The sequence below is a fragment of the Drosophila yakuba genome, chromosome 3R, assembly GCF_016746365.2.
Source record: "Drosophila yakuba strain Tai18E2 chromosome 3R, Prin_Dyak_Tai18E2_2.1, whole genome shotgun sequence".
Lineage (NCBI taxonomy): Eukaryota > Metazoa > Arthropoda > Insecta > Diptera > Drosophilidae > Drosophila > Drosophila yakuba.
In genome coordinates this window covers 25136069-25148366 of record NC_052530.2, presented here as the reverse complement: position 1 = coordinate 25148366, position 12298 = coordinate 25136069, and the positions used below count along the sequence as shown (strand labels likewise).

Genomic DNA, 12298 nt, shown 5'->3' with positions numbered 1-12298 from the left:
AAAGTGCGTTTGGGCCGGATGAATGGAAAGGGAAGGGGATTGAAACTTAAAATTCCTGGCAATTGCCGAGGAAGCTGCAACGAAAGCGCTTGGCAGCAAATGAAAACGCCATAAAATTGACAACAAAAGCAATGGCGAAGGTGAGTTCGAAAGTAGAGTGAAAAGTAAATCCGCACGTGCCAACCCAAATTACGGGAAATACTTCAGCACGGGGATTGGAAATGCGAGACCACAATGCAGATTCCAGCAGCAAGTGTTCTGTGCTTTTGGTGTTCATGGGATGAATCCGGTGCGGTGTTCCATTACCAATCGATTTACCTAATTCGATTTGAGTCCGGTGCGGTATTCAAGTTGGTGTAGCCAAAAACTATGCAACCAATTACGAAAAACGATCATGAAATCTGCAAAACTTTTTATTGCAAAATGTTTTTCGGCACACATGGTAAGTGCAAAAAGTTGACGCTAGTATATGTTTAGGTACTAATTTTTGGGGGCAGTCTCTCTCTACTAAATGCTAACGAATATATTTAAAACATTTTAAGTAGCTTGCGGTGAGCGTTTCATTACCAATCGATTTACCCACTTAGTTGTAGTCCAAGTTTGCGCTCTGAAAAGTATGCAACAAATTACGACAAACAGACTTGCATTCGCAGAAAGTTTCCTTGGCAAACTTTACCTTCATGGGCGCTGGCGTTGGCCCACGCGCTGCAAATTTGCCTCCAACTGTTTTAATCTCCTGTGCATGCCAAGGACGCCCAGATGGGCCAATCCTTCAAAGCCACCCAACCACCCACAAACCACCCACCCATGCCCGCCCCTTAAGCTTAACAGCCTTAATTCGAATCCACGGCTTTTGGGGCGGCGAGCTCGTGTTTGGCTTTGGGGTGCAGAGGGTGTGGCACGTTGGATTGGCAAAGGAAAAGGAATCCAAAGGGCAAAGGATACAACTGATGGCTTGGGCAAAGTAATGAAGGCGGTCTCCATTGACCGACCGCCTTGCCGATGTTTCGATTACGCGCCTCAAGTGGCAATCAGGCTGCATCCGCAGCAGCAGCAGCAGCAGCAGAAGCAGCAGCAGCGCCGCAGTATTTGCTCCGCATTAATAACACTTAACCCCTGGCCAAACCAAACCAAAGTTGGGCAAACAGGACTCGGACTTGCTGCTGCTGGTGGACCAAGTCGCGGCGGCATTAATCTTCGCTTTGATGTACGACGAATCTTCGGTTTAATTGGAATTGATTTGAAAAGGGGGCAGCTCAGTTTGGTTTGAATCTTGTTTATTTATTCAGTATTCAGTATTATTAACACACTCAGTAGTTTCGACTTAGTTATTAATGTATTTCACTTTTAAGTTTGCGTTACTCGTTTCTCGTTTCGCATTTAAATTTAATTTATTTATAAATCTAACTTTGCTTAAAAACAATCAGTTTGGTTTTGTTCAGAGTGACAGAGACAGAGAACGACATTCGGGCTGTTTCCATTTGTATGCATCTATATATACTTGTATATATATATAAATTTCAATTTATTTTATTACGCATACGCACTGTATATTTTGCTAGTCTGCCATTTCACTTTATGTTTTGTATATTTGAAATTAGAATTCGAATTACATTGGAGTATTGTGTAAAGTGTATGGCGTATTATTATTATTATTATTATTTTTATGTCGTACTTTGCTCGGTTACTTTAGTTATTTATAACATTTACACTGAATTCGCATTTATTGTTTGACTTCGAGTTTGTGTTGTAGTTCGAGTTGTGGGGGAGTCCTGTGTGAGTCCTGTGTGAGTGGAATTGCTGAGGATCCTGGGAATTGCCTGTTCACTCGACATTTATTCATTATGCACTCTAGCATGGCCCACTTGGCCGTTGTTTTGTGTGTTTCGTGTTTTTTTTCGGCTGTTATTCATCTTTGCCGTCGGTTCGGCTTATTGGGGTAATAGAATATTCATGGAATTGCCATAAATAGCGACTGAAAGTGCCGGATCAGGGCGGAAAAGTGGGTGGGCCGAGGGCCCAGAATTGCTGCTAGCTGTTGGAAACATTTCAATATTTCAAATGATCGGACAGCAAACAGGATGGGACAGACTTGAACTTTAGCTAATGAATGAATGCTATATGGCTATGCAGACATTAATGGATAAATGGCCAGATATTTGCACACATCGGATGCAGATAACAGATACCTGGTGCAAAGTCCGTTGGCTCTATGAGTCTAATTACACTTTCAATACACACGGCTTACTTACTTACTAACTACTACTGGCTTACGGGCTAGTTGTTCATTAATTACAATTAATATTTAACATTTAAATGCAGTTTGATTAATGTTTGCCCGTTTCTCTATGTACAGTCGATGGTGCAACAGCAAAATGAGTGTGAGTGTGTGTCGTGAAGTGAGTGTTGTATTTACATGTTTCATACTTTTGATTTCAGTTACAAGTTTGTAGCGTATTTATAGCGCAGCTTCTGGGTTTCTATATTTATGTTCGTATTTTATATTTTTTTTTTTGATTTTGCATCCGTCTTCAGCGGTTTCAATGACACTTAATGGCTGACAATTACAAAATGGTTTATCCTTATCTATTTGCCTTTCCGCTTAAACGTTACGCAACACGATTTACCTTTACGCTAATGCATTTAAATTTATGCTAAAAATTTACAGCTATGTTTAATGAAATGCCCGTGAATTATGAGGCCTCACCGCGAGTGAGTCCGCTTGTGTGTGTCTATGGGTGTGTGTGTGTGTAGATATTTATTATTACTTTTTACAATTACTTCAGCGTTGGATCCAGGGTCGTAAATTCCAATTCGCCGCGCGGCAATATCAGATCCGGGTCTGCAATATACACTTTGGTTGGTTGGTATAAAACAAAATCAACAACAATGGCATATGTGTAAAGGATGGCAGTGTGAGTGGTGTGAGTGTGTGAGTGTGTTTGTGTGGGTGAGACATAAATTCATGTGAGAGTGAGTAATGAGTTCATGTGTATGTGTGTGTGGGTAAGTGAGTGTAAGTGTGGGTGTAACCGGGAATCGAGAGACAAAGGCAAAATGTTTATACCGATTAGTTTGGTTTGGCTTGTTTGGTTGATTTGATTTGGTTTTGGTTGCTTTCTATTGCTTTTCAGATTCACAACACTTGCAAAATGACATCATAACACAGAGTTGCAAATTATTATTTGTTTGAGAGGCGAAAAGAAAAAGAGAGCCATTAGCAAATACGTAGCGAAAGCGTGACCAATTGTGCGCTGATAACAAAATAATATAGCATCTAATAAAACGCCACAACAACAGCAACAGCAACAGCAACAGAAACAGAAATCACAAGAGAGATAACATGAAACATCCACATCAACAAGATTTCAATATAAATATTCACTTTATTTCACTGGGACCCACTCTCTTCATGTCCATTGGCCCTTCCGCTCGTAAACGTAAAATAATTCAACAATTTCTTAATTTTTATGGCACTTTTCGCCAGAATTCATGTGAAGGCGCAACTGAGTCTGGCTTTTTATTGTGGGTCCAACTTATTGTGTCGCAGGGGTGAATGAAGTGAATCAAGTGAATCTTGAGCGTCATCTAGCGCTTGTTGTTTACGATTTTGCAGTTTGCTATTTGATGTGGCTCGGCCCCAGCACCCTGTGATATTTTATTATTATCGCCTTTTATGTCACATTTGTGTGGCGTCTTTGGGCCATAAAGGCGCACAAACTAAGGCAGCTCTCTGGAGTTTCTACGTGTGTGTGTACTTGGGAGGCTTTGGTTGTGGCTGTGGCCTTTCACGTTTACTTTCACGCCATGCCTGACAGCATTAAAAAATGTCAAAAGTCGCAAAAATGTTGCCAGCCTGGATGGCCCACACAAAAAGCGGAAAAATCTACTAAAGGCAATGGTGCCAGGACAGGAAAGTGCGAGGGGGGGGGGGGGGGGAGTGGAAAGCGGAAACGGAAGTGCGGCGACAAATGAATGAACAGCGCTGACATTGAGGATTCCGGACAGCGAGTGCGTGTGTGCACAAAAAGAAAATTTTATCATACAGAATTGGAAATCAAAAATAATAATCAGCCCACAAGTTGTTTCCAAACATTCGTGGAATTGAATTAAGTATTCCGCTGAATGGTAAATGACATTAATTTGCTGCACGAACATTTTTCAGATTCTCAGAAGCACTAATACTTCAAACGCGTTCCTTCGGATTGTTTTTAATCCTTTTAAGGATCATGTGACTGTGAGGGAACTATAAGTAGTAGGTAACGCGTTACCAGTTAATTAAACGTTATTTCTTGCTGTGTAATTCCTCTGCTGCCGCATAAACAATGTTGCTCAGGCAAATTCTGCGGCATTTTTTGTGGCACGACAGAGACATCAAAGTGAGAGCTCACAGACCGATACACACACACTGATACACACACACACATGTGCTTTAAGGAGTCTTTAAGATAATGCCACCATGCCATCACATCACATAGCCGCAGCAAATGGCGCCGTGTGCTCATTTCGAGTGGCTGCTGTGTGGCTGGGTCTCAACTTTGTCTAATTAGACGAGTGCCGCTGGAGTGCACATGAAACCTACAACCAACAACGTACAACCTAAAACCTAGCAGATACAACCGACAACCCACTCGCATTACTTACAATCCAAATACGCATAGTAAAAACCGGGCCAGCAAGGACGAAGGCCACACAAACGTGGCTCAGACATTCGCGACTCTTGACTCACACACACAAACAGCAAGACAAACGGCAACAATGAGACAAAAACGCGATGCTGGGCCAAATGAATGGAGCAGCATGAAAATGAAACAAATGTGCACAAAAAAGCAGCAGTTCCATCTCTCATGCCATCATCACCACCATACGCAGATATGGCTGTAGAAAGGGGCGAAGGGCACAAAAAAGCCAAACGAATTTGACTGCTCTGGGGGATTCGCCCTTCGTTGCTCGGTGCCAGTGCCAGCAGTGCCACCTGTACGGTGAAGCACGCGAGACTGGCATATGCAATTAAAAATGCTGGCTAATGACAGCAACTGCCGAGATGTAAAGATGCGAATGGGTGTCTTTTCCCGGCTTGTGAGTGTGTACACATATGTACATACATATATACACATTCACATTCACTCTCGCTCACTTGTTTGCCTTGAGTTACGGCGCTGTAAGCGTTTTGCTCTTTCCAGGACCTTTTTATTTCAATTTGACAGCGCTGCGTAAATGCCGGGAACTATGAATTCCTGGGCAGCTGCCACCTGGGACCTTTACTACTCTAACTCAGCATTGTTCGTTTTAGGAAAAACAGAGATAACTAGCATTCAATAATAAGAAACTAGGTTGTGAAAAGCTAAGTAAGATAACAACAAAAGCATTTTTATTCAAGTAAACAGAGTGAAACACCTGCATACGAGCTAAAAACTCTATTTGGCGAGGTGTGCCCATTTCTAATAGAAATCTCGATGAAATCTAATACTTGTGCTGCCCAATCAGATTTCGAGGCTATCGCTTAAGCTGCTTTGCAACTCAGTGTAATCCCAGCGAAGAGAGTTTCCAAACTGTGTGTGTGTATTTCTAGTTGGCAACCGGGCGCAACAGCTACAAGAAAATTTTCTGGACCGCTCCTTCGGCGCACTTCAGACTTTGGCACTTGTTAGTGCCATGTTGTAAGCCAGTTGACTTGGTTTACGTTCTGCCGGGTAAAAGGGCAGCACTGGAGCGGGAATTCCGAATGTGGATGTATGTAAGTCGTGTCATGTCACATGCCCCACAAGCTCGCGGCGCACATAAATTAAACAGCCTGCCAGGGGGTAGTGCAAAAAAAAATAAAAAAAACGATATTAACGAGCGGAAGGACATGCTGCAAGTAATGAAAATATAAAATTAAATCGCTGACAAAATCAAATTTAGCTAATTTGCGACATTTGAACCCACGCATCGGGTGGCAAGTGGGGAAACAGGAAGGAGGAGCGATGATGTTGTGTTAGCAATAATATCACGTATACGACACATCTGCCCATTAAATAATATTTGCATTTGCCGGCATGTTGGCACGTCAGGCGCAGGCAAAACTCACTGGTGTTTGTGTGCCTTTGTGCTTATTTTTGTGTTTTAATTTAGTGCTTTCGAAATAATTAAAATTTATGCAATTCAAAGTTAAAACAAAGTCTGCACGAGCTGCCACAGCAAACAGAGTGTGCTGAGCTTTGGGTGGTGGAGGGCGGGGTTAAAGTGGATGAGAGCGGGCAAAATGGGTTAAAGCAGCAAATAATTTTGCAAATTTGTTGCTGTCTGAGGCATGTTTACGCACATAGTACATATGTTTGTTTGCCAGTGCGTCGACTGTGCTCCGAAATTTATGCGATTTATCCCAAAAGAACTTGGCACTGCACTGAGTGATACATGAGCGCCCATATATATGTAGCTACAGAGGAAAATAAACAGAAATGTCAACAAAAAACAATGTCTAAGCAAACAGCCTCATGTTCCCCGTACTTCCCCGATTGTCTGGGGGCTATGCTGCATTTATCCTTTTTAAAAACAATATTTGCCTGCACTCTCCGATGCGCTAGTCTAATGTGTATCTAGCCTTGAATTGCTGAGGAAAGAAAATGCTCATATGCTTCAATTAGCTTTGATTTAATATCTCAGATGCATTCGGCAGAAAACCTAGTCGTATTTGCGCTGCATCAAAACCGAGTTAGCAATCGCATCAAAGAAAATCATGGGGAATGCCGCAAATGAAAGGAAATTTCTGGATATATTTTTTTTTGCGGCATTTTGCCTGGCAACAAAGCCAAGCTAAAATAATTACAAATGCACAAAGGGAATAAAGGAAATCAGATGAAAGACATGTGAGTGCAGGGATGTGGCAACGTAACAAGCAACGTAAATTGGGATGCCAAATGGACGACAAATTAAAATGTGAAATGGAGCAAGTGCTGTAGCAATGTTCTCGGGTATGGGGATATTAAAAATACTTGAGAGGCGGACATCATCCCCTGCATCTCCTACTACATCTACTACATCTCCAACTGACAAATTCGACAGAGAATTTTTGGGTTCAGACATGGCTGCCCATCTGCTGCAGCTGCAACTGCAGTTGTTCCTGTTTCAGCTTCAGTTTCAGTATCTGTATCTGTGTCTGTTTCGGTTTCAGTTTCTGGCTTGGGTTGTGTCGTTCGACCTGCTGCACGGATTTAGTTACATAAAATTTACTTTGCATACATTCGGGCGGCCAGGCAGTGTTTCGGCTCGCAGGATCAGGACATAGTTTCGCCTGGGGCATGGCCAGGACCACGCTCGAGATGGTGGAGTTAGTGCTGCAAGGCTGGCTGGATGTAACGAGCAGGGGCAGCAGCACGTCGCCTGGGTGGATGGATAACATGGTATAGTTAGGAGTTAGGACTCTCGCAAAGGACAACGCTGCGTACTGTACTTGTGGAGTGTGGGGGCTCACTACATTGCTTTAAATACTGGGCAAAGGTATTTACAACTTCAACTTCAAGTCGAGGATTAAGACAGTTGGAAAGCAAGTGGATAGTGTTGCGCTACCTACAGAGTTAGTTAGTTTCACAGACAGGGAAGTGGAAATAGAGAAAGAGGCGGAGTTATAGAGAAAGTGAAGGGGAGTACTATGGCTAGGTCAGGCGGGAACTTAGTGGAACTTAGGTGGTCTATATGGGGGGGGGTGTGCCCGGCTAATGCGAAATATCTTCCAAATACTCGACTCTAAACGCTTCAGTCGCTCAACTCATTCGCAAATCGCAATCAAATCGAATGCGAATCAACGCAAATGTAACGAAATTAAACACTTTGATCTGCGCTAATTGGAAAAAGTGTGTACTCGAATGCCATAAGCTACTTTTGTGAATGCCAAATGGGGGGCAATTAGTTTTTCATTTACATGTGCTCCAATTCATTAGTTGCCAGCCAATTTAGTGTTCAACCGCATCATTAGCGCCAGCTCAAGCCAACCTAATTGTTTTGCCTGTGGTGCGTTGATCTCCGGCGCGTCCACCGCGCAAACTACTCACATGCCAGATACTTAACTAAATATTCAATTGCATATCAATTATGGCACAATCATAAAATATTTAAAAGAAAAAAACAATGTGTGTCTTGTTATGTGAGCTGCCAGTTTTAGAAACAAATTCGTGTTCGTGTTCGCATGCCAAAACGATTTTGACAATTTATTCGCTTTGCATTGTTTAATCGAAAACAAGATGTTAAACTAATCTACATAATGGCTACAAATCATGTGAGTTATGTGTGCTAAATATATATACAGGCAAGTGCACTTCTACATGAGGCAAATCAATCAACTATAGCTACGAATACAAATACAAAATTAATATCCAGTGCGCACTCGAGTCGCAACTCAAAAGTTCTTGAGCAAAATCAATTGGGGATGCAATCACAATCGCCATCGCAATCGCAGTCTCAAAGCACGGATGCATAGATAGATGCAAGGCCTGATAAATTGATGACTACTTGACTAGGACTACGGATAAATAACTACATAACTACACATACTACAGCTTGTTGAGTATAGATTTTGGAATAGTACCGTTTAGGCTGGGCTGCGCGTACTGAATGAAGCTCTCGGAGATGTAGTGATGGGGTCCGGCCACGCCCACAATGGCACCGCCACTTGACCCAACGCCACCGGGCATCGGCATCCCGCCGCCGCCGCACAGGTGCGAATTGGGCGGGGCCACACGCGCCCTAATCTCCGCCGCTCGTCCGCCGCCCTCCTCCAGCTCGTTCAGCTCGTCCTCCTCGATGTACATGCTCGGCACATCGTTTCTCGCCGGCCTAAAAAAAAAACGAGAAAAATGCGAGAAAAATCAGACATTGAAAACTATACGGCATGGAAAAAGTTTAACGGCTAATAGTTCCCAAGGTGCGGCGAAACAGCTTAGCAAACTGGAGAAACTAAGCCAGCTGCCGGTTGTCTGCTCTCAGGCGACTCGAATTTCAATATAAACAGCTACATTCAAGGCCTCGCCATCACCGGGGAAACGACTGGGCAACTTTTTAAGTGGGTGGCGGTGGTTGGGTTTTTCAAAAACCAGAAAATAAAATAAATTCGTGCTGCGATGCACACGGCGTATGCGCAATATTCGCATTTTGCGCCTTTGCAAAGCGGATTTAATGCGCGTTTCGCTATCGACTCGGCACTCGCATTGATAAAAATTGGGCAAAATATTACCATTTCTCTTGAGGACCCTCGAATTTTCATCAGCCTGCTCGATGGTCCATTGTAAATTAAATGTAAAACCAATGCCGACGGTGGAGCTTATTATGCCGCACTCGGCATCTGTATGTCTCTCTTATCAGTCAGCAGTGCGCACATGTGTGCATCAAATATTTGCACTAATACTTTGCCGCAAAAGGCAAATCATTAAAATTTATGCATAGACGCACATGCGACTGAAAAAGTGGGAGGGGGCACCTTCATATTCAAATTTGAAGAGGTGGGTGAGAGGGGATGGAAAAGCAGGTGGGCACATTTTATTTATGCACGCCATGGAGCGCGTTTGACAGTTGTGATGACCATTTAATGACCCGCATGCGATTCGCTTTGATGTGCCCGCGACTATTTTCGGCTACTATAATTAATATTTCGTTGGATTCCGCTTTGAAGTGGTTGCCCGAATTCATTATTGAGCAATCAGTGGGGCCAGCCTGAAATCAAAGAAAGGAGGATACCATCGGCATTGGGGACCTGTACCACGTCGATACAAAAGCTGGTGAGGCGGTACACTGTGTTTATTTTTCATTAGCCACCAGGCGAAAGGGGGGGGGAGGAGGGAGAGATGGTGGTAAGGACGAGTTCATCAGCTAAGCAGCTGCTTAATTATCCACCCACGGGGCGCGACCCTTTCGCAGATACAGCGCTGATTTCCTATCTTAAATGGAAACTCTAACTTGTGCGGCTGCCTCGTTTCCGGACCTCGTTTACGGCCATTCTTTTCCGTTGGACTTTGACCCTGTTGGGCTGCCCGTACCGAACCGGCTCGGTCGTCAGGTGCAGGTTTAATTAATTTAATTACAGACTAAGCATAATTTACTGGGCAGGTGCGTGCTCGGCTCTAATCGATTGGCGGCCTCAAAGTGCTTAGCAGAGAACTGCAAGAGTGGCATTTTTAGCCACCCTGATCACACTCAACAATTTTGAGTGCGGGTGCCACTCACACCGGTTTTCGAGGGTACATACAAACACCCGGTCAAAATATTCGGGTGTCTGCAAACACCCTGGTGCCTGCGCACCCGAATCAATGCGGCACCCTACGTCGCGGGTACCAATCACACTCGCCACTCATAACGAAGGGTAGAGAAGGCAAACATGCAGAAAAAGGCAAGTGCCTTTTTCTCGGAAACACCCGGGTGTCTTGGTAAACACCCGGGTGTTTTGGTAAACACCCGGGTGTTTTGGTAAACACCCGGGTGTTTTGGTGAACACCCGGGTGTCTGGTAGACATTTGAGTGCCTGTGGTAGGTAACATACGAAAAAGAAAAGTACATTAAGTACTGAAAAACGAAATATATTATGCCGAAAATCTGTAGAATTATGCATTCTATTTACAGAAATTTAACCAACACGAAATAGACATTTCTTTTTTATATCTTATATTATTTGCTTTGTTAAAATTTTTAATATTTAATTACCATATTTAACTTTGTATGTATAATTTTTCTTTTTAAAATGATAAAAAAAAAAACAATAGAAATAGAATTGTGTTAATTAAGTATAAATAATATTTAATAATATACATAATATATTATTTAATAATACATAAGTTTGTTTTTTGTAAAGACATTAGATACATCAAAACGCAAAAACATGTGCACGACCTTTTTCTTGGGTGTTTCCATTCACCCTAAATTTTTTGGACCGTGTCTCGCTTCCACCCATACAATTTTTATGCATACAGAAAAGTACCTGCGGCCGATCCTTGCTTGCGCGTCACCCACCCTAAACTTCTTTGCACAGCAGACACCCGGGTGTTTTTTGTGCAAGTACAAAAAACACCCTGGTGGCAAAACACCCGGGTGTTTGTCATTGCTAAATTTAGGGTGTCTCCAAACACCCGGGTGCGGAGACTCCCGGTGTTTAGCGGGTACACTTAGGGTGCCGGTGGCTTGCTGCAGTTCTCTGGTGCTTAGGCGATCGCCTTAATGAACCCAACATTTACCATCAGGTCCGGATTTGCCAATTTAACCTTTCTGCAGGCAGGTGAGTTTAAAGTGCGGCTGCCACCTCCATTGATTGAGCGGCTTGTCATTTAATTACTTTCTGCGTAGTACTCATAAGCGAGAAATGCGCAAGAAAGTATGCTACGTTTTTCGCCCACAACTTTCTCGGCTGTCAGTCACGTGCCCCACATAAATAATTCAGTAATTATTTCTGCACACACACATGCAGCCAACAATTTCATTATTAGTTTTCCCAGCATCCGGATGGATGTGGATGTGGATACGGATGTGGATGTGGAACCCACAAAACAAAGGACTCCAGAACTCACCGCATGCTCTTGCGCACCTCCTGCGGCTCAGGTGGCCGCGGCCTGTGCCGGCAGACCACGACGATGCCGGCCACGATAATTGACGTCACCACGACGGCGCCTATCACCACGACGGCGGCGAGTATCAGCAGCGTCGATTGCTTCTCCGGGCCGCTGCCCGTGCTGGCGCCGGTGCCCAGGCCGCTGGAGCTCCCGCTGCCGCCCACACCGCCGCCCCCATGATGTGTTGTTTCTGCGGGCGTTGGGTCCTCGGACAGAATGGATTCATCTGGAACGAAAAAAAAAAAAAGGCGGGGATACCATTACATTCACTGAAGAAAAATAATCCAAACAAAGGTCATGATTGGTTATATACAAGCATTAAAGCTTAATACTACATATACTTTTAAATATTTAACATGGGACTATTTGCCGGAGTCTGCAAAGTTTTTCACGTTTACTTTTTCCAGTGCACTAATGTTAGTGGATCGTAGATGGAGCATTAGATAGTTTGAGGGCTCCTAGCAATGATTTGTTATTTGCTCGGAATTAGTTTGATGCTCCTGCTGATTTCTGTTTGCCTCGCCTCGCTGCCGTTTATTTATTTATTTGTTTTTCTGTGATGTGCCGTGTTCTTTTGCCTAACTGATTGCTTCTGACTGTTTGCTTATTGTGTTTTCCCTCTTTTTTGGGCCCTTGGGTTGAAAATTGAAATTAGCCAAATCGCTGGGTGCTCTGTCATATGAGTTCTGGCGGTATGATAAATAGTGGCTGCTGCGTTGGAGAAATTATGA

General features: G+C 43.5%; 1 protein-coding gene across 14 annotated transcripts in view; it reads right to left on the bottom strand.

Moving 5' to 3' along the window:
- Window positions 1-1317: 1317 nt before the first annotated feature.
- LOC6538267 (nephrin) overlaps window positions 1318-12298 on the bottom strand; it is a 67623-nt gene continuing 56642 nt past the window's right edge. For 4 of the 14 annotated variants that reach the window (XM_039376936.2, XM_015193258.3, XM_015193252.3 and 1 more), the window contains exons 15-18: window positions 11526-11793; window positions 8564-8811; window positions 7213-7362; window positions 1318-2854 (exon numbers count right to left, since the gene is read on the bottom strand). In XM_039376936.2, the coding sequence (XP_039232870.1) occupies window positions 2778-2854; window positions 7213-7362; window positions 8564-8811; window positions 11526-11793 (743 nt within the window). In that variant the 3' untranslated portion in view covers window positions 1318-2777. Of the gene's footprint in view, window positions 3145-7212; window positions 7363-8563; window positions 8812-11525; window positions 11794-12298 lie in introns of all 14 variants that reach the window. The other 10 variants (XR_005561853.2, XR_005561854.2, XM_039376940.2 and 7 more) reach the window with 10 other exon arrangements.